Source organism: Delphinus delphis, chromosome 9 (assembly GCF_949987515.2).
Source record: "Delphinus delphis chromosome 9, mDelDel1.2, whole genome shotgun sequence".
NCBI classification, from domain to species: Eukaryota; Metazoa; Chordata; class Mammalia; order Artiodactyla; family Delphinidae; genus Delphinus; species Delphinus delphis.
Window position 1 is genome coordinate 96,180,130 of NC_082691.1, and position 26,279 is coordinate 96,206,408.

Sequence of the window (26,279 nt, forward strand, 5' to 3'; positions counted from 1 at the left end):
CACTGCTAAAAAAATCGAAAATAGGGATGACTTCGGAGAAGGTCGCTGGAGATTTTTCACTCTTTTCATAAAGCTAGCTTTTTATTATTAATATGTGATATATGTATGTATTCTAAGTAAACTAACAACGGATTCTTCTTAATAGCAATAACAGTAATTATAATCCAAATTTTTTGTTCACACCAGTATTTGAACGCTGGCCATATGGCTCAAACAGAGCCATATCCAGCCTTATATTTTCCAGGCAAACTCTCCCTTATTTTCCCAGAGAGGTAACATATCAACGTCTGAATGATACACATGTAAAAAAATGTTTTTAGTTGAATGACTGCTTCCTTGCTTGAAGTTGCTAAGACTTTCTGAGCACCTTCAGAGCTGACTTCTATAAGACCGAAACTGTCTTTAGGGATTTAATATATATTTGTTTAATCAGGTTATTCTCACCTAATCTGGGAAATTAAGAGACAATTGGCTTCAACTTGTCTTTAGATCCTTGGTTTTAAAAACAAACAATGACAGCTTAGGTATGAGTAATCTTTCCTGAATTGAATTACTAATTTTTTTATACTTTAGGTTTCAGAAAGTTGGGCACAGTTCTACTTATTGTCCCTTCCTTCTTCAGATTTCCAGAATTTAATTCAATTTTTTCTTTAATCCTGCTTGGCATCAGTGTGTTAGAAACTTAGCAATTTCTTATGAGAAATTCTGAAAACAACCGTTAACTAACACTTTTTGGACAGACTGTATTTGAGGCATATATGAATATACAGTATTTTGTTGGGATTTTTTGAGCTAAACCAGGTGGGAATAATGTCTTCAGGAGACACAAACCACAGTCCTTTTCATTGCTCCTTTGCTGAATTGTAACAAGCTTGGAGCTTACAATCCTATAGATCTATGCTGAATCACTTCCTTTGGGCCCTTGACCACATTGAATTTCCTTCTGTCACTTCTACCTACTCACAACTTAGAGTACTACTTTGTAAGGTTTATTTTCACCATCAACTTTTCACGTAGAGTTAACTGTGATCTTAAGCTTTTTATTGTGCAGTAGTTGCTCTGTCAGTCATTTATAATGACTTTAATGAGATCAGCTTGCACGTTAGTATCCGGAAGGCTCACAGTTTGAGATGTGTTTATTCTCCCTAATTTTGTTTTCTCTTAAACAACTTCTGTATCCACGACACGAGGATTTTGGTCCTAGGATGACTGATTTTTTTCTTTTTTTAATTAGCCTTTGGGATAGAAGTTGTTTAAAAGTCTTTGAAAATGTAAAGAAATTACATTCACTGGCTCTCCTTCTTTTATACACATATTTATCCCCCTGATATATCCTTTTGGACCCCATGTTGCTCTACCCATAATTGTCTGCGTGCTTTAAGGTATTTAGTGCCCTTATCATAACCTCTTCTCGTTGATGAAGTCAAATTAGAAATGCAATATTTTGGTACGGGAGCCCTTTATAGACACGATCGTTCCTCACCCACCTACCCCGAGACACATCACTGAGACTTGTGCGTGTTTGTACACGGTTTTCCAAACCTCTGCGTAAATACCTTTTGGTGGTGGTGACTGCCCTATCACTCACAGTTCAGTTACCTTAGAGCCGCATTTGCTGTTAACATGACTCAGGAGCTGCATGATTATAGCAGCTCAAAGCCTGTTGTTCAATGTAATCTTCTAACTCTTCAATCAGGTGTGCCAGGGGGCCAAAGGTTACAAGCAAATGAGCTAAAGGGAAGCAGGTGCCAGACTCAGTCTTGATTCAAATAGACTGAGAACATTCTCTATACTTAACGGCCGTTGACGGATTTCTTCCAACCCACCCATTTTCAATGACAATTACGGAGTGGAAATTTCACTCTCCTCTTCCTTGGAAGAGGAAGAAGCAAAGCATGCCTTCAGTCTGCAGAATTCTCAGGGAAGGTCCCCTAAGCGAGGCTGCGGCACAAAGAAGACTCGGGGAGTACAGGTGAGTGGGAGCTTGTGAAGGAAAGGAGCTGTGTCGGTGTGAGCTGGAAGCTTTTTCCAAACTGGTGAGGGAGCTCAGAGGGAGTGACTACAGATCCCGGCTGCCTGGTGCATGAGTCACTGGCCCTGAGGGCTAGAGCCTGCTGCAGGGAGGGGCCTGAGCCTGGCCCGCAGAGTTCCCCAGGCACCAATGGGCAGACAGATATTCTCCTGGCAGTTTACCTGAGCGATTCAGAGAGGCAGTTGTCTGTGAACAATGCAAATGGAAAGCCAGGAGTAGAGCAGGAGCTGCGTCAGTCAGTTTGCACCGAGTGAGATGGAGGTTCTGAATCTGTTCACAGGCCACAGGGCTCCAGGGAGAAAGTTCGGACTCTGCTGGGAAAAGTGGCTGAGGGCGACTGACCGTGGGAGACCATGGGAGAGTCCACGAGAGTCACGAATCCAGCAAGAGACTTCAGCCATCACAGAAGCCGTCTCCGGGAGAAAAGGCAAATGCAGAAGGAAAAGAGGGATCCGTGGGTGAGGCTCTTCCAGCCAGTTCTAGAGCGTTTCCTTACTGAGGTCAACCCCGTGGGGCTGAGACAGTCGTCCACTGTTGGAGCGGAAAGAGCCCTAAAGATCTTTGTGTCTAACCCCTTCACTGTCACAGTGGAGCCTGGTGAGGGGACATGATTTGCAGAAGGCCACGCGGCCCGTGAGTTGTAAACTGCAAATCAGAACTGCCTGCCCTTTAGGATGTAAGCACGTGATCTGCTGAGTGTGTGCTGCTCACAAAGGGCTGAGGGTGACTTGCCATAAAATGCGGAGATTGAGTAAACAGAACATGTGCAGGCAGATGATTTCTGAGAAAGTGAGAGGAGCTGGTGGTCAGACTTGTGGAATGATTAAGAGGCAGGTTTTAGGGATTGGATTGAGCCTGGCCAGGCAACAGACTGGAAAGAAAGATAAGGAGAGGTTTTTGCGGCCATTCGTCATCCTTACGCAGCAGGGCCCTAAGAACTGGAGAGTCTCAGGAGTGCGTGCGTGCGTGCGTACATGCGTGCGTGCGTGTATCTATCTGTGTGTTCAGCTTTAGGGGAGGAAAGGACAAGAGGATCTTTAATAGAAGTTGGAATCTATGCAGAGAGACTGGGCTTCCTCCTTGAAATCAAATGATACTGGCATTAACAAATAAAAGGGGAAAAAAAGATGAAGGAGTTTCCAGTTGGGAATCAAAGAAAATGATGTATAAAATATTTTTCAAACATTTGACAGTTAAGTCCTTTGAATTGATTCTGGGGAGACCTTTTAGTTCACTGGGTATGAAAATGTACCTGATTTCCCTGATGCAAATAACAAAGAGTTATAGTAAGTGGCAGAAAAGTCAAACCAAAATGAATAATGGGCAGGAAGGTAAAGAAGTGGGCAAATTGGGACACTTGGGAAGATGCAATGCTTGTTGTGGCTCGGAGGGGGGCTCTGAATAACAGATTGCACCCCTGGTGGCTACAGGAATACGGATTGGGACAAGGGTGCCAAGCTGGAGAGAAGGGTACCCTGGATAGAATTAGACGGAAAGGATGACACAGCGGCCGTGGGGCGAAAGTACGCCAGAAAGGACCGTGGAATCTGTGTGGCTGGAAATTCCATTCTCAGACAACAAAACTGTGCATGGATGAATGTACCTGAGGCAACTTGACCAGAGTAATGAGACTAAGAGACAACGTGTGAAAGCTACACATGAAGATGCAGAAGCTATAAGGCGGAGGCAGAAGCCAGCTCCGTATTTTATAAATCATTGTCCTAGAGGCCTGGGCTCTATAACCTGAGGTCAGTTTGCCATTCTCTCCTTCCTACCCAGACAGTCACATTCTGTTGTTTTCCTCCTAGCATCACTCTTGTTCCCCTACCACCATTTTAGTCTCAACACCTCATTCGGGGACACTGGCATGATGTCCCCACGGATCTCTGTACTCCCAGTCTTTTCACCTGCATCTTTTTGGAAGAGTGCATTATAACGATCTCAGATTTGACTGTATTCTCTTTACCCCTCCCATTAGCTACCAGGTAATAAGCCTGGACCCACCCTAGCCATCCAGCCTCACCTCCCTCTTCTCACGTGGCCCCTTGTAGACACTTTCCTCCCCTCCAGGCCTGTTCCTTTCATGCATTCCGATTCCCTTTCCATCTTTGGAAGTTGCAGCTTCCGCTTCCCTCTTACCAGTGTTCTCTTCTCCCTCTTACGTCTCACAACGATGTCCCTCCTTCTTTTTTAAATCAAACAGTACTGAGTGTTGAAGTTATTTAAGCACAGACTGAGGGTCTCTGGAGGGATTTTATTCTAGATCTAATCGAGATCACACACTGACCCCCTCCTTCTGACCTTCTTTCTTGTCTCCTCTAAAGCAAAACACTTTGCTTCTTGAAATTGGTACCTCCTGACAGACTTGGCATCCTGTCCAAAATTTATTTATTTTGCGACTTCGGGCAAATTCGTAAACCTCTCTTGCGTCTCAGATTTCCACCTGTCAAATGGGTGGAAATCTTATAGGGTTGTTGTGAAATGAAATTCCCTATTAAAGAGCTAGATACACAATAAATGCTAAGTAAATGGTTATCACCATCATTAATATTTTGTCTAAGGACTAATTTCTGAGTAAAGTAAGTAAGCTATTTCAGTGCCTCCTGTGGTCTCATAAAACATACACAAAACTGGCTATCATTGATAGCCTCTTACCTATTAAGGATCTTTCAGCTTTTTACGTGATATGTGGACATCCAGGAAGCAAGACTCCTCTATCTGCATTTGGTGAAGTGGAAAATAAACTCAAAAGACCTCTCGGTTACGGCATCCTTAGGAAATCATTGAAACCTCATAAATTCAGATCATGAGACCTCATGTGCAAATTATTTGTCCAAGCTCCTCTCCAGGCCTAACTGACCCAACTGGACTTCTGATCTTTCCCCATCCAGCACCTCTTCCAGCTCTTTCCACCTCTGCTCAGCCATCCCTTACCAATCTCAATGCCACCTTTTGCCTCACACTTCTTTCCTTTGTTGGTGTTTCCCTGAGTCCATCCTAAGATCACTTCCTTTGTTCTACGTGCTCTCTGTCTGAGCCATTTTGTATGGTCTCTTGACCTCAACTAGTATTTTCTATGCTGAAGAAGCCCAGGAGTAACCTCTAGTCCTAACCTCTCTCACAGACCCTAGCTCCATATTTGTCTCCCTAGACATGTCCACCCAGATGAACACAGGAACTAAAGCCTCAACACACACAAACTAAACGGCCTCCCTTTCCCCATATTTGCTGCGTCCTCATTATTTCCTTTCTCAATTAACAGCATTTTTTAATTACCGACATCTTTGTCTACTTCCCTTACTCTTTGATTCCTTTCAGCTAGTTTTTTCTCATAGTGATTCTGATTCTTAAATAGTTCTCCGATCTGTCCCTCTTCATTCTTTACTTTTCTCTAGCCTCTCGTCACCTCTCACTTAGACTAACTCAATAGCCCTGTCTGGTCTCCCTGCATCTCCTCTCTAAGCCCTCCAATCTTGTGCTCCATTTGTCTTTCTGAAACCTGAATTATGTCAAGTCATATGCTTGAGTGAGAAATGCCAGTGCCTCTCTAATCACCCAAAGAATACAGCTCGAGCATCTTAGTATGGGATATGGGGCCTTTCCCTTGTCCCTTACTGGCCTCAGTGACGACAGTCCCCCCATTGGCCTCTCTACGTACAAATCCAGCCACTCCGACCTTCTCCCTAATCATCTTTCCAGTCTCAATGGCTTTCCACTCACTATGCCTTTTGCCTGAAATACCCTTTCCTCCCTTCTCTGCTTATCCAAATTCTACTCTCCTTTATGAGTAATGCCCTGGACTCTGAAGCTTTCTTAGCGCCAGCAGACATGGCTGCCGCAACTTTTAGACGTGTGTCACACCTTGTTCTCATGGCTGGTCCTGCACACCATCACCCTCCTGCAGTGTAACTGGTCATTTGTGTTGTCTGACTCCCCAGCAAGACTGTGAGTTCCCTGAAGCCTGGAAGGACATTTTATTGCTATTGCTGCCACTGAATGATGGAAGGAGTGTCTGCTTTCATTTCTCGGGACTCAAATGAGAGGGTATTTTTGAAAGAACATTATAAACTAAACTACAAATATAAGAACCCTAAATAACCCAGACTTTCCCTGGGCCCTAAAATGACACCGCTTCTGGGTGAATGAAGGAGATTCTTCACTTCCCGGAAATCAGACTTATTCTTAATCAAGACCATTTCAGACTTGGAGTGGAATCAACAAAAGCCAAATTGTCTTTTGCAGCCTGTTTTCCTGTGTTCTGTCGGCGCAAATGACGTTAAAATATGCATTTCAAAATACATTCTAATGGACTATCTCAGAAATATATAAGTAACTAATTAATAATGTGGCTAACAGGAACAGAAAATATAATAGGATTCCAACAGATTTTAGAGCGTTTTTTTAGACAAGTGTGGAGCCTGAATAATGGCAGGAGGGAGGAAAATACTAAGTGAACAGGACCGTTCAGAGCCTGAAATGCAAGAAAGTTGAGTAGAGATGCAGAGCCCAATTCCTGGCTCCTGGACAATCTATTTGAAGTGCGAAGCTATGGTGGATGTAGCTGTCCCCAGCAAAGTGCTGCAACTAGGGCTACCAAAGTTAGCAAATTAAAATACAGGGCACCCCCATACTGCAGGAAGCATACTTATACTAAAGACATTATTTGTTGTTTATCTGCAGTTCAGATTTAACTGAACGCTCTATATTTTATCTGGCAAACTAAGCAGCAACCCAAGGGACTTTAATATCTTTGAACCTGATCTCAGTGGCTCTAGGGCGTTTGAGAGAAAGAATTATTATGGGCTTTCTTATCGTAAACAACCAGAATACTTTAAGGCCACAGTTAAAGTGGTGGTGGACCGCCATCTAGTGGAAAAATTGTGAGAGTGCAAGCTTAAGTTGGAGGCGTAGAAGGGGTTTTTTCTGGAGTCTGCAAGGAAGGATTCTACTCCCGCCAACTGCACACTGTTGCACTGTGGGAGGGTGATCACATCAAGAGGATGGGGACTGTGGGGAGGCGGCACGGGGGGAGGGTGATGGAGGAGGAGTGCTGAAATGTGCGTGCCTGTGATTTAAGGAGAGAAGTCGCCTGACCATGGCCCTCCAGCATGCAGTGTCTGCTCCCTCACTCCCACCAAATCCAAAACAAAAGCTAGAGCTAACTCTAGCTCAAGATCCTTCCAAATGGGGTTGGCTCAGAGGCATGTGGAACTATGACATTCTGCGGGTCTAATCCCAGGTGATTATTATGAGCAATGGAAGAAGTCATCCAAAAGGTAACACTGTGGCTACAAGCTCAGATTTTAAAAGGGCTGAAAAGACGTACAAGTTAAAAGGAGGCACATCCTGGAATTTCAAGGGTAATATCTCAAGGTGTGGAGCCCAGAAACTCAGTGCTGCAAAACATGCTAAAGACCAATACTAACAGTAAGACTAGCAATGATAATAATAAAACCAAACTTGGAACAGGAAGAGCAGGGAAAAGATAAATGTACTTCTCAAGGAGCACATTATAACGTCAACATATAATACCGAGAACATATGGCTCTTATTTTAGTCTGTCTTCTCCAGAAAGGACAACATTCTAGAAATTAAAAGCGTTGGGCAAAAAAACACAGGATGGTCTCAAAACCCAAACAAGAGTCTTATAGCTGATTTATATTTAATTATAGATTATATTTAATTATATATTTCTTCCAGAGCAGAACAGGAGAAGATCTCTAAGATTTAAAAGATTTTCTCTAAGATTTAAAAGAGGCAATTGTCCTAATTTTCAAAGAGATGATTTGTAGAAACTAAAGGAGAATAAATTTAATGTAAAATTCTCATAAATTACTGGAAGAGAGTATTGAAAGATGGTTTCTGAACATTTAGATTAAAATAATCATAAAAGACAATAGGTGTTCCTTATGAATGAGCCATGCCAAATTAGTCTTATTTATTATGTTGTTAGGTTTCCAAGAACATTAAATTATTAGAGTGCTATAAAGAGAATATGTTTTGATTTTAGTGAGTCATACAGCAAAGTTTTTTTTTTTTTTTTTCTCAAAATCCTTTTCTAAAATCCTGTAAACGGCAAAGGATGGCCCTGGATGATAATATAGTGAAAGAGGATTTTAGCTAGTTTAACTCTCTACTCAAAAAAGTGCTCATTAATATTTTCAAGGAGTTACGTCAAAATGTTCTGTACTTGCTTGTATCCTGTTTACTAATTTTGAATGACTTGGTCATAAAATTCCTAAAACATACTGAACAAACTTACAGGGAGAAAAAAATTGCAAAAATATGGCTAATCTATATAAGGACTCCAAACCATCTTAACAGTGTCAATAATGGGTTAAAATTAACCAAATGAAACTAAACAAGCAACATAAATGTTTGTACATTTAGATTCAAAATGTCAATTCTACAAATACAAAATGAGAGAGAACGGCTTTAAAACAGCTTCTATTAAAATGACCTAGGGGGTCATAGTTGACAAAAAGTTTGTCTTGGATCAAGAATATGAACTGGCTAAAAAAATAAAGGCCCATTTCTCTCCAGACAACATTAATTGAAGAGAAAGTCCTATGTGATGGAGGTAAACAGTCATACTGCACAGTGCAATTGACGAGAACTCCAAGTAAGGTTCAGTTCTGGCTCCATTCTTTTGTTTTTTTAATCATATTGGAGTACGGTTGATTTACAATGTTGTGTTAGTTTTAGGTGTACAGCTACGTGACTCAGTTATACACATATCCATTCTTTTTCATATTCATTTCCCATATAGGTTATTACAGAATACTGAGTAGAGTTCCCTGTGCTATACAGTAGGTCCTTGTTGATTATATAGTAATGTGCATACGTTAATCCCAAACTCCTAATTTATCACTCCCCCCATCTTTCCCCTTTCGTAACCATGTTTGTTTTTAAAGTCTGTGAGTCTGTTTTGTAAATGAGTTCATTTGTATCATTTTTTTTAGATTCTACCTGTAAGTGATATCATATATTTGTCTTTCTCTGACTTACTTTGTATGACAATCTCTCGGTCCATCCATGTTGCTGCAAATGGCATTGTTTCATTCTTTTTTATGGCTGAGTAATACACCATTGTATATAGGTACCACATCTTTATCCGTTCCTCTGTTGATGGACATTTAGGTTGCTTCCATGTCTTGGCTATTGTAAATAGTGCTGCAGTGAACGCTGGGGTGCATGTATCTTTTCACGTTATGGTTTTCTCCAGATATATGCCCAGGAGTGGGATTGCTAGAACCTCCATACTGTTCTCCATAGTGGCTGTATCAATCACATTCCCACCAACAGTGCAAGAGGGTTCCCTTTTCTCCACACCCTCTCCAGCATTTGTTGTTTGTAGACTTTTTAATGATGGCCATTCTGACTGGTGTAAGGTGATACCTCATTGTAGTTTTGATTTGCATTTCTCTAATAATTAGTGATGTTGAGCATCTTTTCACGTACTTTTTGGCCACCTGTAAGTCTTCTTTGGAGAAATGTCTATTTAGATCCTCTGCCCTTTTTTTTTTTTAACATCTTTATTGGAGTATAATTGCTTTACAATAGTGTGTTAGTTTCTGCTTTTTAACAAAGTGAATCAGTTATACATATACATATGTCCCCATATCTCTTCCCTCTTGCATCTCCCTCCCTCCCACCCTCCCTATCCCACCCCTCTAGGTGGTCAAAAACACCAAGCTGATCTCCCTATGCTATGCAGCTGCTTCCCACTAGCTATCTATTTTACATTTGGTAGTGTATATATGTCCATGCCACTCTCTCACTTTGTCCCAGCTTACCCTTCCCCCTCCCCGTGTCCTCAAGTCCATTCTGTAGTAGGTCTGCATCTTTATTCCCGTCCTGCCCCTAAGTTCTTCATGACATTTTTTTTTTTTTTTTTAGATTTCATATATATCTGTTAGCATACGGTATTTGTTTTTCTCTTTCTGACTTCACTCTCTATGACAGACTCTAGGTTTATCCATCTCACTACAAATAACTCAATTTCATTTCTTTTTATGGCTGAGTAATATTCCATCGTATATATGTGCCACATCTTCTTTATCCATTCATCTGTCGATGGACACTTAGGTTGTTTCCATGTCCTGGCTATTGTAAATAGAGCTGCAGTGAACATTGTGGTACCTGACTCTTTTTGAATTATGGTTTTCTCAGGACATATGCCCAGTAGTGGAATTGCTGGGTCATATGGTAGTTCTATTTTTAGTTTTTTAAGGAACCTCCACACTGTTCTCCATAGTGGCTGTATCAATTTACATTCCCACTGCCCATTTTCTGATTGCGTTGTTTGTTTTTTTGATATAGAGCTGCATGAGCTGTTTGTATGTTTTAGAGATTAGCCCCTTGTCAGTTGCTTTGTTTGCAAATATTTTCTCCCATTCTGTGTGTTGCCTTTTCGTTTTGTTTATGGTTTCCTTTGCTGTGCAAAAGCTTTTGAGTTTAATTAGGTTCTGTTTTATTTTTGTTTTTATTTTCATCACTCTAGGAGGTGGATTCAGAAAGATATTGCTTTTTATGTCAGTGTTCTGCCTGTTTTCCTCTAAGAGTTTTACAGTATTCGGCCTTACATTTAGGTCTTAAATCCATTTTGAGTTTATTTTTTAAAATTTATTTATTTGGCTGCATTGGGTCTTTGCTGCGGCATGCAGGATCTTTTTTGCACAGCACGAGCTTCTCTCTAGTTGTGGCACGTGGGCTCCAGAGCACAGGGGCTCAGTAGTTGTGGCACTCGGGCCCTCTAGTTGTGGCGCACAGGCTCTAGAGCACGTGGGCTTAGTTGCCCCATGGCATGTGGGATCTCAGTTCCCTGACCAGGAATCAAACCCACGTCCCCTGCATTGGAAGTTAGATTCTTAACCACTGGACCACCAGGGAAGTCCCCATTTTGAGTTTATTTTTGTGTATGGTGTTAGGGAGTGTTCAGATTTCATTCTTTTACACGTAGCTGTCCAGTTTTCCCAGAACCACTTATTGAAGAGGCTGTCTTTTCTCCATTGTATATTCTTGCCTCCTTTGTCGTAGGTTAATTGACTATAGGTGCGTGAGTTTATCTCTGAGTTTTCGATCCTGTCCCATTGGCACCACTCTTAAAAGGAACATCCACAAACTCATACTCATTTGAAGAGAGGAATTTAAGGTGGTAAAGAGTGAGACGGGGCCACTTGAGACAAGGCTCTGAGGAACGACACACAGTGCTCAGATTTCGTGATATTAGGTTTATTCTTTGTAGCACGTGGAAAGCAAAACTCATATCAGTTAAACAATATTGACTTCCTCCTAGTAGAAGAGAGAACTTCATAATAATTAAAGCTCTCAAACATTCTGTAGGCTCTTGTGTAAAGGAGCTAGCCGCCCCCTCCTTTGCAGCCCCCCCCTAGAAAATCAAGACTGAGTGATCCTCCATCAGTGGTGGTATAGAGATCATTCCTGCATTTGCCAGGTGGTTGGACTTCTCAGCCTAGGAGTCTACGCTTCTAAGAAGTTTTCACCACTTTCTGTTTGCTTGGTCTATCATTCATTCTCAATGAACTTATTTTGTTTTCAGTATACTATTAGATTGCCTAACACTTTAAACCTAATTGTTGCATATAAGCACAGATCTTAAAGCCCTTCACCCTTAAATTCTTGGCTTTAGATATCTACTGTTTTGCTATCCATACCAGGCGTTACTTATCGGAGCGGCAGGAACCTAAATCAGTTAAGATCTGGAGGAGAAAATATCCAGCCTCCTTGTAGGGCCTTGAAAGCAGCAGTATGCCGTGGTGACTGATGGCAAGAGAGGAGGAACAGCACGGAACTGAACACTTGTTGTTTTTACCCCTTACATAGAAGAATCTTTTCCCCTTACGTCTGTTTTTAGGCTGCTCATTTCATGGGCGTCACGAGACAAAATGTGAAAACAAAAGAGAGACGTATATTTTAAAAGACCTAGCTACATCACAATATAAGACACTATTTCAGCATATATGTTGCAATCCCTAAATTAAGGCTACTAGGATCCTTGTGTGGCTGTAGAATAGTAGTGCAAAGCTACTAAATACTGTTGGTCTTTAAAACCCTACACAGATACCCGGACATGCGTTTGTGTAGCTAAGACACTTCCTCTCCATTTCTAAATACTTTTCCTTTTCGGTTCTCGTGAGCCATGACGCTAGAACTAGTACGATGGATTTAAGTTAATAATTGCTTGTAATACATGTTTTAAAAAAAAAAGTGTGTATTTTCCAATGATCGTAGCATTGGAGGTCCAGGATGGTACCCGATGTACACTCGTCAAATGCACGGTGAGGTGGTCCGAGAGGAAGATCAGACCAGCCATGGCCCCTCATTCCCTCCCCCGCCCCCCCCCACTCCAGAAAGAAAGACCACTGGAAATATCAGTCATGGTTCACAATTCTAGAGGCTTAATCTAAATAGCCCGGGGCTTCTCTCGGTAATCCTATCCCTGCAGGGCCCTAATTCCAGAGAAGGGCCGCGGCGCAGGTGTGCTCAGGCTCAGTTCTGGGTTTGGGGCTAGAACATGGTTTCATGGCAGGAGCAAAGACGCAGTCCAAGAGGCCCAATTCCTCCCCCAGCAGGAGACGGGAGGATGCCAGCCTCCACGGGATCCTGCCCCATGGCGGGGACCTCACGCGGGCCGCCCGGGACACAGCTGGTCAGCCGAGTGGAAAGCAGAGACGAGCCCGGCGCTCTTCACTGGCGTGAGCGGGGAGACGCATCATTACAGAGAGAAACCCAAGGGTAGACTAGTTTACTGCTTCCAGTGGACACTGTGGCTCGTCTGCGTAGCGAGGCAAGAAAACAAATGGATACAAACTTCGGAGGTGACACAGGCCACCCTCTTTCTTCAGGGCCACCATCCAGAGGTGTGGGGAAAAGGGCAGGGCCAGGCCTCTTCCTTCCCAAATCAGTGTCCGGAAAGATGAGTCCACAGAGGGGGAAATGCCCTACTTCCACCCCCATCCATAGACTCCAGGCTTTCCTAACACTTCACCTGCCGTCTACTCTGGGGCGTCCCAACCCTCCCCAGCAGGGGGGGCCTCTTCACTCCTCGGCCCCGGCACTAGGGGCCATGGCCGGTCTGGTCTTCCTCTCGGCCCTCCTCGGGGGCTGAGGGCAGCTCCACAGCGGCGGTGGGCAGCTCCTCTTGGGCCTTGCTGAGTAGGGGCTCCGCGCTGGGCCTGGTCCCTTCAGGAAGCCGGGTGAGGCCTGGAGAAGACTGCCTGCTCGAAGCCTGAGCACAAGGGGCTGCAAACAGATCCAGGAAGTAGCCGTCCCCTCCCGGGGGGCCCCCCAGAGCTGGTGGACAGAAGGAACTGGGGAAGGGCAGGTCTGGCAAGCAGGGGTCATTCCAGGGGACTGTACCTGTGGGATCAAAGAGCAAAACAAAGAGTAAGTAGGATGATGGGTACCAACCACGTTCAACGTGTTCTGTGACAGAGTCCCCTCCCTGCTCCACAGAAACACGGGTTAGGACCCTGGAGCGAGTCTCCCCTCAGCAGCAGGCAGGCTCCTGTCTCGAGGTCCTACGTCTGGGTAACAGTGACACAAAGGGGACCGTGGGTCAGGCCGAGTGAGTGCCCTCTCGCGCAGGCAGGAGACTGGGAACCAGCATCTTTCTTCCCCTTCTGCTGGAACTGAGTCCTCCTAAGATGGTCACTTCCAGGATTTCAGGGTCCAGGTGGCCCATCGGATACTCACATCAGCTCCCACCTATCCCGTGCCAAGTATTCCACACCTGTGGTTCCTAATCTTCAGCAAGCCCTCTAAGATACGGGAATATTATCCCCGTTTCAGAATCCAGGAACCTCAGGAGAGCCCAGAGCTGAGCTGGACTTTAAACTTTGCGTTTCCTCACTCCAAAGCTCTCTTGCTGAGTCTTACTCTGCTCTGAAACCTCCGAGAAACTGGAGGAAGGAGAGCTTCATAAGGACAAGCGGGCTTTCTGTAAGTAACAGTGATTCACTCACCCCACGCCTTCCCTCCAGCTCACGAGGCTCTCTCCCTTCTCACCGTCCTCAGTCACCAGAGGCCCCTTTCTGTGCCAGCCCCGACTCACCCATGTTCCCAGCGGGTGGCTGCAGCAGGATCTGCCCTGAGGGAGGGCCCGGGAAGTAGCCCTGGGATGTGCCCCCGCTGGGGCCATAGGACAATGCAGACAGAGAGTCTTCCAGCAGTGGAGGGGTCAGGGAGCTGGGCATGTGGAAGGGGAAGGGGTGCAGGTATGGAAACTGGGGCTGGGGGTGTTGGAAAAGCTGGCTCTGTGGAGCCTGGGAGAACTGGAACGGTCCTGGCTGGCTGCTGGGTTGATATTCCTGGGGTTCCAGCTCCTCCAAGTACGAGCAGGCGGGGGGTGGCGTGACGCTGAGAGAGACAGAGGAGTAATTTTTTTTATTTTTATTTTTTTTGCGGTACGCGGGCCTCTCACTGTTGTGGCCTCTCCCGTTGCGGAGCACAGGCTCCGGACGCGCAGGCTCAGCGGCCATGGCTCACGGGCCCAGCCGCCCCGCGGCATGTGGGATCTTCCCGGACCGGGGCACGAACCCGTGTCCCCTGCATCAGCAGGCGGACTCCCAACCACTGCGCCACCAGGGAAGCCCCCAGAGGAGTATTTTGTGCGGCTCGGGGGGCAGCCCCATTCCTACTGCGCAGCGAGGCTCCCCTCCCCCATCCCCACGACCCCAGACCTGCCACCTCCTGTTCTCTCTCCTGCTCTAGCTTCTCATCCTCGTTCCTGTGCTACTGCTGTGATGTCCTAGATCCTTCGCACCCCAATCCACTTACCCTTTTAATCCTTACCACATTTACTACTCCTTGCTTCTCTCAGTCACCCTCCCCCCTCCCAAGCTCCATCTATCTTTCCTCCTCCCGTACCTCCCCCAGGATAAGTCAAGTACCACCGCCATTAGGTTGCGTACCTTGTCCCCCACGACCCACAAGGGCCATCCTTGCGGCTGCTCTCGTTGCCTGGGGTATCCAGCAGCAAAGACATCAGCTGGGAGGTGTGCACGGGGCCGAGGGGGAAAGGAAGGTTGGCTCTTCGGACAGGTGGGGGGCTGAAGAGTGGTGGGGTCACTTCCACCCTCTGGGCACCCTCACTCTGTTGGGTCGGGGCCAGAGTCTGGTCAGATGTCAGCAGCATGGGGGGCTCTAGGAACAGAGGTCAAAGGGGGGTTGTAAGAGTACGAAAGTGGGGGGCAACCTTGGCAGCGCTGGTCCAAGTGCACAAAGCCCGGGTCCCCCTGAACGAAACCGTGGGGAGCTCCGGCCACTCCCAGGTCTTTCAGGAAACAGCCCTTTGACTCTGCTGTCTTCCGCGCTGCTGTATTTCCCAGACAACCCTTGGAGGGTGGTCAGCTCACCTGGAAGGGGATCCAGCGGGGACTCCTGAGCGAAGGTCCCAGGCTCCCGGTCCGTGGGCACAGCAGGTGGCGGTCCGGCTGCAGAACTAGAGGGAGACGAGCGAAGACTGTAGCTCGGGCAGTCCCTGGATTCAGACTGGGGCTTCAGTGTAGGGAAAGGGACCCAGATTTCCAAACTGTGCCTCCTACAAGGCACTGGGCAACTTCCCAACCTCATGCAGTCAAAATCCCTCTATTAGCCAACAACTCCCTACGCCCAGCCTTCCAGTCCCTTCTCCCCCTAGAGCCCAGAATCCCAGCTTAGCCCCCAATTCCTGCCCACGGGGATGGGCCCGGAAGAGGAGAAAGGCTTACCTGCACTGGTTGCTGGCGGGGCTGAGGGCAGGGCCAGCAGCAGCGTCCGTGCTCTCCTTCCCGGTCATTTTCTCCACTTTTCGCCACTTTGCCCGGCGATTCTGGAACCACACCTGTAGGGGAGAGACACCCGAGGAGCTTGAGAAACAGGGTAGAGCCTGAGGCTCAGTCCTGCTGTCCCATGATGTCTCCGTGACTGTAGGAGGTCACTGCAGCGCTCAGGCTGGCAGCGAGAGGTTCATCGAGATGGCCTCTGAGGCACTTTGCTCTTCCCATATTCTAAGGCTGTGGCAGCGTGGAAACAGGCAAGAACACAGCCCCATCTGAGGCCTCACCCCAGCCCCTGTCCGGGAGCTGAGTACTTGTTTGGCTCTCCCAGAGTGCCGGCGCGTGGGTTCTCCTCCACCCCGAGCCTGAGGGCAAGTACCCTTACCATGATGCGCTGGGGGGTGACTCCCACTGTCTGGGCAATCTCCCGGCGCTTATCGCTGTCTGGATAGTGGTCTTCTTGGAAGAGCTTTTCTAGCTCCTCCAGCTGGTCTGGAAGAAGAAAACACTGGCTTGAGGATGAACACCAGTGATGCGGAAGCAGAGGAGAAAAACAGATACCCTCCAGAGGGGACCGCTGTCCCCAACCCGAGGGCCTCCCCAGAGCCCTGCGACTAAGCTCCCCATTGGGCTGGGGCCTCCTGTCTCTCAGGCTTTGTGGCAGGGAACTGTGTGGTGTTTACTTTCCTGCCCCTTCTACCCTGGGCCCAATTTCATGTTCTGATGAGAAAACCCAACCTTTCCCTCTGAGGTCAGAGGTCATGGCCTGCACAGGTCAAGAGAGGACCCGGCCAAGGTGATGTACAAACCAACCACACTCCTCTCTCCTGGGGCTGCTGCATGCTCTGTTGAGCCCAGCTTTCCCAGAGATGAGGCCAGGTCCCCTAGGTTTCCGCTCGCCTTCAGGGACTTACCCGAGCGGTATAGAGTCCGCGTCTTTTTCCGGCCTTGGCAGGTCACATCCGGGGACTTCTTCTGGTCTGTGTTTTGGCTGTTCTGGGCCAACGTGCTGAGGAGGTTGGCCAGATGGCAGGAGCCCCGGCCTGACCCACAAGGCACTGGGTTGTACGTGGCCCGGGCTGGGTTAGCGACACTGGGAGATGCCGTGGAGTCCAGACCCACGGCGTTAGGCTTTTTCTGCTTACCGGTGGCTGGAGAGTAGGGTCTCTTCCCCAGCTTCCCCTCTCTCACCGGGAGAGGATGCCCTTCCCCCTGAGGCTGGGGTCTAGGCGGGCCCAGGGCTCTGTCTTTGCGGAGAGCCCCCGAGCCCTGGCGCTGGCAGGCTCTCCCAGCACCGGCCCCAGCTACTTCTCCAGGGGCCTCTGATGGCTGCTTCTCCCCGGGAGCAGCGCAGGAGAGGGGCACGTCCTCACTTGGGGCTTCCTGAGTGTGGGGGGCTGAACTCTGCAGGGGTTCCTCCTCCTCTAGCCTGGCAGCCGGGGGCTTGTCTCCGCCCTCCTGACCTGTGGAGAGCCAGCACCCGCTGACCTTAGCTCAGGAGAACGAACAGCCTGGACCAGGAGGGCGTGCTGCTTCCTGGTCTGCGACGGGTGTTCTGTTTGATCTGAAGCTTTAATTTGTCCGCTTATCAAATGGGGTAATCATTCCAGGCGTACCTTCCTAACTCTGCTACTGTGAGGGTCAAATTAGATGATCCCACAGCTTGGAAACGCAAAAGCAAATGGATGCAGCCACGAGGAGCCTGAGCTCGCGCACCTAGACGGCGTGCAGTCCTAATTTGGGGGGAACTTACTCTCTGTGAGTTCCCTGTTTTCTCCCCGAGACCTGGAATGTGAGTTTGAGGGACAGGCATCTATTCAGGGGTTTCTAGGGGACACATGTTGGCGTGGACTCTGGGAAGAGGGAGAGGAATCGATGGAGACTGCTGTTTCTCAGACTGGATCTCGTTCCTGCGGCAGACACAGGCATCAGTGCTCAGAGCAGGGACGCGGCGGGACGGAGTAGTCTCCAGGAGCCCAGGCGAGGACATCAAAGGAGCTAACAGGAATGTCCACCCTGACCTCCCACAGAACTCACTGTGTCCTCGGCCGCCCCCCTCTCCCTCATGCACACCCCCGTCCCCTCCCTGCAAAGCAGAACCTCACTCAGGGGCCTCGGGCCCAGGTGAGCGCCCTCCTTTTACAGGTAAGGAAGAGTGACCTGGCTGGCACTCATCCTCCAAGCTTGTCTGTCCTTCTCTGAGCTATGACTGATTCATCAGTTTACCATGTCCCAGGCATTGCGCTAGGCACCTTTCAAAGATTAGTCCAGCATGCATTTAATCCTTGTGAGGAAGGCATATGTATAGCTCATTCTAATATGGAGAAACGTGGATGACAAATTTGAGCGGTTTGCCCAAGCTCACACAGCGCCGTGCTCTTGACCACTAGACAGAGTCCTTCCTGGGGTCACCAACCCCGCCCCCATTCCCCTCCCAACTTACTCATAACCTCCAGATCCCAAACCGTCTCAGCTCAAGGAGCTGCTTTATCATTTCTAACTAAATTGGAACATTTTTAAGAGGATGCTCACTACTAAGAGCGAGTTTTGTTTTTTTTAATGAAAGTTGCATGAGATAGGCTGTCTTAAGGAATGACTTTCTAACGATGTGTAAGAAAGCTGTAGGTCATGGGCTAAGGCGCTTTGTCAGATTGTTTCCTAGGGTACAAGCTGGTGAAGGGGGTTTGCAGGCCTTTATGGCGCTGAGGCTGGATGGTGAAATGGGGAAGGAGGGACACACCGGTTTTACAGCATTTTAGGGGCGCTCGTAGCCTAGCAAACCCGGTACACAGTAGGTGCTCAATAAATGCGACGTATCCGGGTGATAGGCCCCGGTAAGAAAGGTGATGGGTGTGGGAACCTAGAGCAGAAGAATCACGGCCCTGCTTTTCTTCCCTTCATCCTCAGAGATCCGAACGCCAAGGATGGGGGGCGCGGCGTGGTGGGCTCCCTGCCCCCCCCGCCCCGTCCAGCCCCTCTCAACTCCCCTCCAACCCCCTACCCTCGGCCTGCCGCTGGGCCCCAGCCCCTCAGGCCCCCGCGCACTCACCCCGCGGCTCCGGGCCGCGCTCCGAGCTGAGCTCCATTGCCTGGACTCCAGCACGCGGCCGTCGGACTGCTTTTGCGCGCCGCCTAATGAAGCCTCGCGCTCGGGCAGGTGTGCGAAGCTGTGAGCGTGGGGTGCCCGCGCCCTCACCCCGCCGCCGGCGAGGCCCACTCGGGAGGGCGGTGCCTGGGGCAGCTGCGGGCTGCCGAGGCCCGGGGGCCACGCCGCTTCCCGCCCCCGCCGAGGCCCAAGCCGGGGCAGGTGCGGCTCCGCTGCGGCCCCTCCCCGGTGGGTGGGGGTTGCACGCGGGGCGTGGGCGAGAGCCCGCCTACTGGGTCGCGGTCGGGAAGCTCGCCCTAGAGGGCCAGGGCGTTCGGCTGGGGGAGGGTGGCCGGCTCCCTGGGCCGGACTTGGTGGCGCCGTTGGCCTTGGAGACAGAGTCCTTCCCGTGGAAGGCGACTTGGGGAGCCACTTATCAAGGGAGCTCCAAACCCTTAACAAGGGTTCCCTGTCTCCCAGCTGCATCATTGAGGTTTCCCCAGGCCTCAGGATTAATGAGCCCCCAAGACGCCATGCTGATTGGAAGGTCCGTAGAGCACGGAGCTGTCCTGAGGATGAAAGCGAGCTGGAAGAACCCAGGCTGCAGGGTGGACACCTCTTGAATGGGACGCAATTGTACGCGCACGGGAGGCCGCAGGTAAGCCGGGAGAAAGCACTAGCTCGTCAAAGTTTTGTCTCATGTTTCCACCCACTTGATATCAGTTTTTCTGGCCGAGAATGAAGGAGTGTCGCGTAAGGGAGATCTCACAGGTGTGATCTTTACGACTCCCAGTTCCTGGAATGTTTCTTGTCTGCTTTATAACATAATTTCAGGATTTAAAATCCTCATGGCCTCTTCCTTCCATCTGCCCTTGAGTGGGAGGCGCTGGCCAGATGGAAACAGGTGCTTGGTGCTGTTTGGGGGTGGGGGTGGGGGGTTGGTCAGAATAGAAATCAGGTGTTTTGCTTTTAGGATTTAAAAGACTCTGGACGCCACGTGCTTTCCCGCTGTAATCACCTATTGGTAAGTTTCCCTGTGCCTTAAATGCCTTTCAGGGGCTTGGCCTACACACATGAACTTTGAAGATATTACCAGTTCTTTCTGAAATATAAAAATTATAAACGAGTTAACTCCGTGACAACATGACCAAAATTCCAGGCACCTGGTGTTTCATTCTGACTCCTATAAGACTAATATCCTCTAATAAATGAGGGCTTTAAAAATAGGGCCCAGTTTCAGCTAGAAAGGAAGCATTCTAGGCCATGTGAGCAAGGAATGGGGGGCAGTGAAGTCGCTTTCTTTGTGGAACATCATCATTTGGTGGTGACGTGGCGGTAAATGGAATGCAATCGTCTGCTTGCTTAAACATTTACAGGACACCTACCGTGTGCTGGGTACTGTGCGCAGGTCACTTCCTGCCTGCACAAGTTTACTGGCAGAGCGCGGGTTAGAACAGTGACACAAGTAAATGGACAGTGTCCATACGAGGAGGTCGGTGGTGAGTTAGAAGGATGCATAGAGGAGCAGGAAGCTCTGCTGGACTCGGATTGGGGGTGGGGCAGGAAAGGCTTTCTTGGAGAGGGTGACACATGAGCTTTGAGCTGAAGTTTAAGGGAGAGGCATTCTTACCATGTCACAGCCCTGCTTAAACCCTGAAGTGGCCCTTGCCTGCCTGTGTGATAAAAACCAACCTCCCTAACCAGGAGAGGAGGCTTCTGAGGTCTGGTTCTTTCCTCTGAAGCCTCAGCTCTCCTGCTTCCCACACCCAAGTATTCCAGTTTTAATGTCTCTTTTGACCTAGTGTTTTTCAAGGAGTGTTGACACCCTGGATTAGAATTTCTTAGGGAATTTGTTTAAAATGTGGCTTGCTGGGCTTCCCTGGTGGCGCAGTGGTTGGGAGTCCGCCTGCCGATGCAGGGGACACGGGTTCGTGCAGAAACAAAGTCAACTAAAACCAACACGGGTTCGTGCAGAAACAAAGTCAACTAAAACCATCCCCAGGGATGGAGATAGGGCAAGTGGATGGTGGGGGACTTTGTCGGGGAAGGAGATGACCTGTTGTCCTTTACTGAGGTGTCTGCTGCAGTGAAAGTGGGTCACAATTAATTTCTTAATAGGTTATCCTATCTCATTAAATTAAGAATAAATCATCCTTCCCTGCCATCACTTATGTTGAATTTCCTCTCGCCGTCTCTTTGCCCTCTGCCTGGGTGAAGGTCAGAAAAGCAAAGACTCAAATCACCCATAGACTGGACACCACCCTTACATAAAACTCTGAAAGATACAGAGTCTGACTGTATAAAAGGGTTTGCTCTGAGACTTAAGGAATTGAAGATGTTGGCATTTTCTAAACACATAAATAATTGAATTTGTTGGGCCTGGGCTCTGACATGAGAGAAATCGAAGCTTTCCTCCTCTTTGTTTCTCTCTTTCTTTCCTCCCTTCCTCAGTCTTGATATTCTTGCCTTGTCGTTTTGTGTGTGTGTGTGTTTTTTTTTTTACAAATGATATCGTTTTCTTTATTTACATGAAAATTTGATTTAGCGGCTGCAAGTGAATTTGGTCTAAGAAGGCTTGGGATAGCGTCTTGACGTGTTTGGTTGAAAAGGGATTGTACTTATGATATATGCTGTGCAGAGTGCTACCTTTCAGATAGGGAAGGGGGACTGCTCTTTATTGGGAGGACAAAAAGATACTGTTTTAGGGGTACTTGGAAATATTTATTTCTACAACTTGGTCCATGGCATCTTCGTGATCTTAAGGCATGTTCATAGACCAACCTTGTTTAGAGGGAAGGATTATTTTGGGGGGGGCAGTGCGTGGAGGGGAGGAGGTTGTCCTTAGTTTTCAGAGCCAAACTATAAACCACCACTTCCACCCTCTTAGCAAGCGCCAGTTATTCCAACATCTTTTTCTTCTCATGGATAGAATGACAACAAAGAGGAACAGGTCTGATGCTACTAAAGGGTATAATTAATCTTTTGTTTTTCCCATTCTATGTAGAGTTAACCAACCGTACAATGAGTTTAAGCAAGTGAAATAGATTCTTTGTCCTTCCTCCCTCACTCTCTATAATGAGAAAAATAACCAGTAGAAGGTGGTTGACTGAGAAAATTTTTCAAAGAGGAGACACATTCTTGTCCTGCATGCCACTCCTGGGAGTAGGCAGCAACAGGTCCTTGGAAATCCTGGGACCAGAGGCAAGAATACGGTTGTGAAAAGGCAGAAATCTGAACGGGCCCTGGGTCGGGAGATCACAGTCCCAGCAAACACGGGAGGTAAAGGCCCCAGGAAACAACCAGGAGGCGAAGCTCCATCCAAGGCAGGGGAGGGCAAAGGGAAACCGGAGCTCATCACAGGTTCGGGGACCAGGACGTCCTGAGCCCGAAGGAGGTCCTTGGCCGGATGATCAGATAAACACCGTGGGCTCACCATGACAGAGCTGAGGGTGCCAGTGTCGGGGGAGACACTGGGAGTTGCCGAAGTCTCTGCAGAGCTGCTTCCTTTGGAAACCCCGGGAAAGGCTGGTTGGAGGTGACGGGCATTGAGAACACCTGGCTGGAGCAGAAACTGCCCTGGCGGGGAGAAAACAGGTTCTGGCATGAGTGAGCCTGAGCACTTCTAATCCCTGTGCCCCAGACTCCCAAGTTTTTATGCATCTAACAAGAATAGTGACTGTGTCTAAGCAACGTGGCTGCTGCTAGTTTTTAATCAGGCCGTCCTCCTAATAAATCACTATTGCTTGTGTGTTTTGTAATTTACAAAGTACTTTCCCTTGCGTTCTAATCCCCTCCTGATGTACCCATGTTTTGGAGACAGACTGTCTTCTTTCTGCTCTGTTCTGGCCTTCTCCAGGATTGCAAAGCTGTAATGCTAACTATAGCCTGGCATTCAAGACCCGCTCCAAACCCAGCCCTGGCCTTCCCTCATTCTGCATCTGTGGCTGCTGTCCTTCCCTTCTCCTCTCACCCCACTCACAGACCCTCGTCTAGTCTCCTCATGGTGTCCTCTCGTTCCAATCTTGTGGGCCTCTCTCAGAATGGCCCCCGCCTTCTCATGCCTCGGGACCACAGAGCACATCGTTTTATAGGCCTGGAACATCGTCCCTTCCCTTTTATTTCTGTTAAAGTCTGACTCACACTTGAAAGCCCAACCCAAATAATCTCTTTCCCGTGAAGCCTATCTTAGCTTTCCACCGCCAGGAGGAACTGCTCCTTCCTGTATCCTCCCACTGTGCCGTGCTTACCTTGATATTACATCACCTAACACAGGCTGACCTGATGAGAGCTCTGTATGTTCTCCACCGGATGGTGAGCTCTTACATGTGTTAACATACATCTGTTCACGCCAGGCGCTTTCTACTTGCTCTACAGATATCAACTCATTGAATGCTCACGACAGCCCTCTAAGGTTCTATGGTTAGCCCCATTTTAGCGAAGAAGGAGCTGTGACACAGGGAGCTTAAGTGCTTTGCCACAGATCACACAGCTGCTAGGTGGCACGCCCAAGATCTGAACCCGGTTGGTCTGGTTCCCGGCCATACTCCTAACCACTAGGCTTTCCTGTTTATGTCATTTATATTTGCATCAAGATCCTCCAGGGAACTGAATGTCAATATTATGACACAGTGTGAGTGTGTTGCGTGTGTGGTAACTGCAATCATTGTTGCTTTTGTTGTGGTCATCCGTTTACAGTGCTTGGTGTCAGTCTATTTATCTCTTGTAAAAATAAAATACATTGTGTGTGTGTGTGTGTGTGAAAAAAGGTACAAAGTTTCAGTTATACAGGATAAGTTCTGGAGATCTAATGTACAGCATGGTGCCTGGAGCTAACAGTATGTATTGTATATATAAAATTGGCTACAGGGTAGATCTTATATTAAGTGTTCTTATCCCACACACAATAATAATGATAAAGGGGTGCGAGGGAACTTTGGGAGGTGATGGAAATGTTAACGGACTTGATGATAGTGATGGTTTCATGGTCATGTATTTATCCCCAAACTCATAGAGTTGTATACATCCCATACGTATGATGTTTCAAATGTCAGTCAGAACTCAACAAAGTAGTTTTAAAAAGTAAAAAAAAAAAAAAAAGATCCTCCAGGGCTTGGCATGGTGGTTTCCACATGGGGATCAATGATTGTTCGTTGACCAGAAGTTGATCACCATTGCCGGGAATTAGAGGGTAGCGTGGGGAGTAGGTGGCTATGGCTGTACAAGGGAGCAACAGTGATGGAGCCGTTCTGAGCCTTGACCGTGGGGGTGATCGCATGAGTCTACACGTAAGATAAAATTGCATAGGACTAAACAGAGTTGACCCTTGAACAACACGGGTTTGAACCGCACAGGTCCACATATGTGCAGATGTTTTAAAATAGTAAATACCATAGGACCGCGTGATCCGTAGTTGGTTGAATCCGCAGAGGTGAAATCTCAGGTAGGGAAGAGCCACGGATACAGAAGCCAACTGTGAGTTATACATGGATTTTCGACTGTGCAGAGGGCTGGTGCCCCGACCTCTGCGTTGTTCAAGGGTCAAGTGTATATACGTGTACACACACAAATGAGTGTGTGTGAAACTGGTGAAATCTGAATAAGGTCTGGGGATTGTGCCAATATCAGTTTCCTGGTGTGATACAAGATGTTTCCACTGGGGGAAGCAGATACGAGATCTCTCTGTATGATTTCTTAACACTTCACGTGAAACTACAATTATCTCAAAATTAAAAGTAAAAAATACATGTGTACATACCTACACGTACATATATACATAGACGTGTATACATATATATATATATCTATATATTAATCCCAGTGTTTTGACCACAAGTTTAGTTTTCCCGGATTCAGTTAAGTGTAATTGACAGAAATAAGATTTCATGTAGCGCAGCACTCTTAACCTTTTGTTGACCGTGATTTTAAAACATTTAGATTTAAATTATATCTATTTCTTTAAGCGGGCTGTTGACAGGCAAGCAGAAGAATTTATGTCTAATTTGTTTTAAAAGTAAAATAACTCTCTCTTAATAGGAATGCAAATTTATCAGGAAAATATTGGTAAATAGTAGAAATGATTAGAAAAGAAAACAGTACAATTTTCCATCAAACAGTATCAGTTGTAGACAGTTTGGTACCCTTCCTTACAGTATTTCTGCCATTACCGTGTTTCATATATGTTCTACATGATTGTAATTAATTATATATATATATAATTTTGAGCATTCCTCCCTGCAAAACGTACTGTGAAAAGCGAGTCCTTTATTTTTTTTCCATCTTAGGAACTTATTGCGTGACCATACTGTAATTGAACTATTCTCCACCTGTTGGCAAAAACTTTTAATTTGAAGGTCTACATTTTTTTTAATTAAAAAGCAAACTTGAAATAAGGCTTCTAATTCTTTTTTTTTTTCCTCTTACAGACTTTGAAAAAAAAATCTCTTGGTGATTGATCTGACCTATGGTTTTTTTTAGTCCCAAACCCATGAGGAGCCACAAAGTTGTTCATTGTACAGAAATAGGCAGCCAGGCTGGCAAGTGTACAATGAAAGTACTTCATCAAGGAGGGGCCTAAGCTAGACGGGCCAACCGGGCAGGTCTAGTGAGAGTTAGAAGATCCCCAGAACAAGGTGTTTTTCCTCCTTTGCTGGCCCAGGTCTACACCTCTGCCAGTGGCTTGACTGACTTTTCTGGTGTTCAGGTGTAGGGTCGTGGCTCCCAGGAGAAAGTGCTCTGCCAGGAGCCCTCATGGTGCAGGAAGAGAGCTCTGCTTTCTGGCCAGGGTGTGGTCCTGACCGTTCTATTGGTGCTTTTAGGCCATGGACTCATGTCCTCGTGGGCTTTGAAGGCTTTGAGCCTGTGCGTCTGGTACCCTGTGACCCAGGTACCATCCCCTCCAGGTCCAGTGAATAGTGTGAAAGGTGGGGCTGTGTCGTGGTCGGCAGGCTCCTCTGTGCTTTGGGGCACCAAACTTTAAAGTCCACCCACATTAGAGTGACAATTCCAGCTCTTTGGAATTGAAGATGGGCTGCCCTTGTCTCAAAATGTCTCCTTTCTCCTGATATCCGTCAAGGGCAAGATCAGTAGTACAGGGAAGAAGCTAGCAGCAACTTCCTCTGCGTGCAGGAGGGGATGGTGAAATATAAGGCATGCGTTTAAATGGGGCAGAGAGATGAAATGATAGACAGATTGATTAACCGAGAAATAATCAGGCTGGTAAAACCTGTCATGCAGCTTGCTGGAAAGACAAAGGAGGAACCGTATGGGCTGCTAGACCCACTCTTCAGCTTGCAAAAGACTTTTTTTTTTGTTTGTTTGTTTTTGCAGTACACGGGCCTCTCACTGCTGTGGCCTCTCCCGCTGCGGAGCACAGGCTCAGCGG

General features: G+C 47.4%; 1 protein-coding gene across 1 annotated transcript; it reads right to left on the bottom strand.

The window, feature by feature from the left end:
- Positions 1 to 13,112: 13,112 nt before the first annotated feature.
- On the bottom strand, positions 13,113 to 19,384 carry NOBOX (NOBOX oogenesis homeobox). The gene is made up of 8 exons (XM_060019814.1): positions 18,863 to 19,384; positions 16,728 to 17,301; positions 16,199 to 16,305; positions 15,766 to 15,878; positions 15,412 to 15,497; positions 14,968 to 15,199; positions 14,109 to 14,413; positions 13,113 to 13,414 (listed from the first exon to the last, which is right to left on the bottom strand). The coding sequence occupies exons 1-8, from the start codon at positions 19,382 to 19,384 to the stop codon at positions 13,113 to 13,115; spliced, it is 2,241 nt and encodes a 746-aa protein (XP_059875797.1).
- Between the last annotated feature and the right edge of the window lie 6,895 nt (positions 19,385 to 26,279).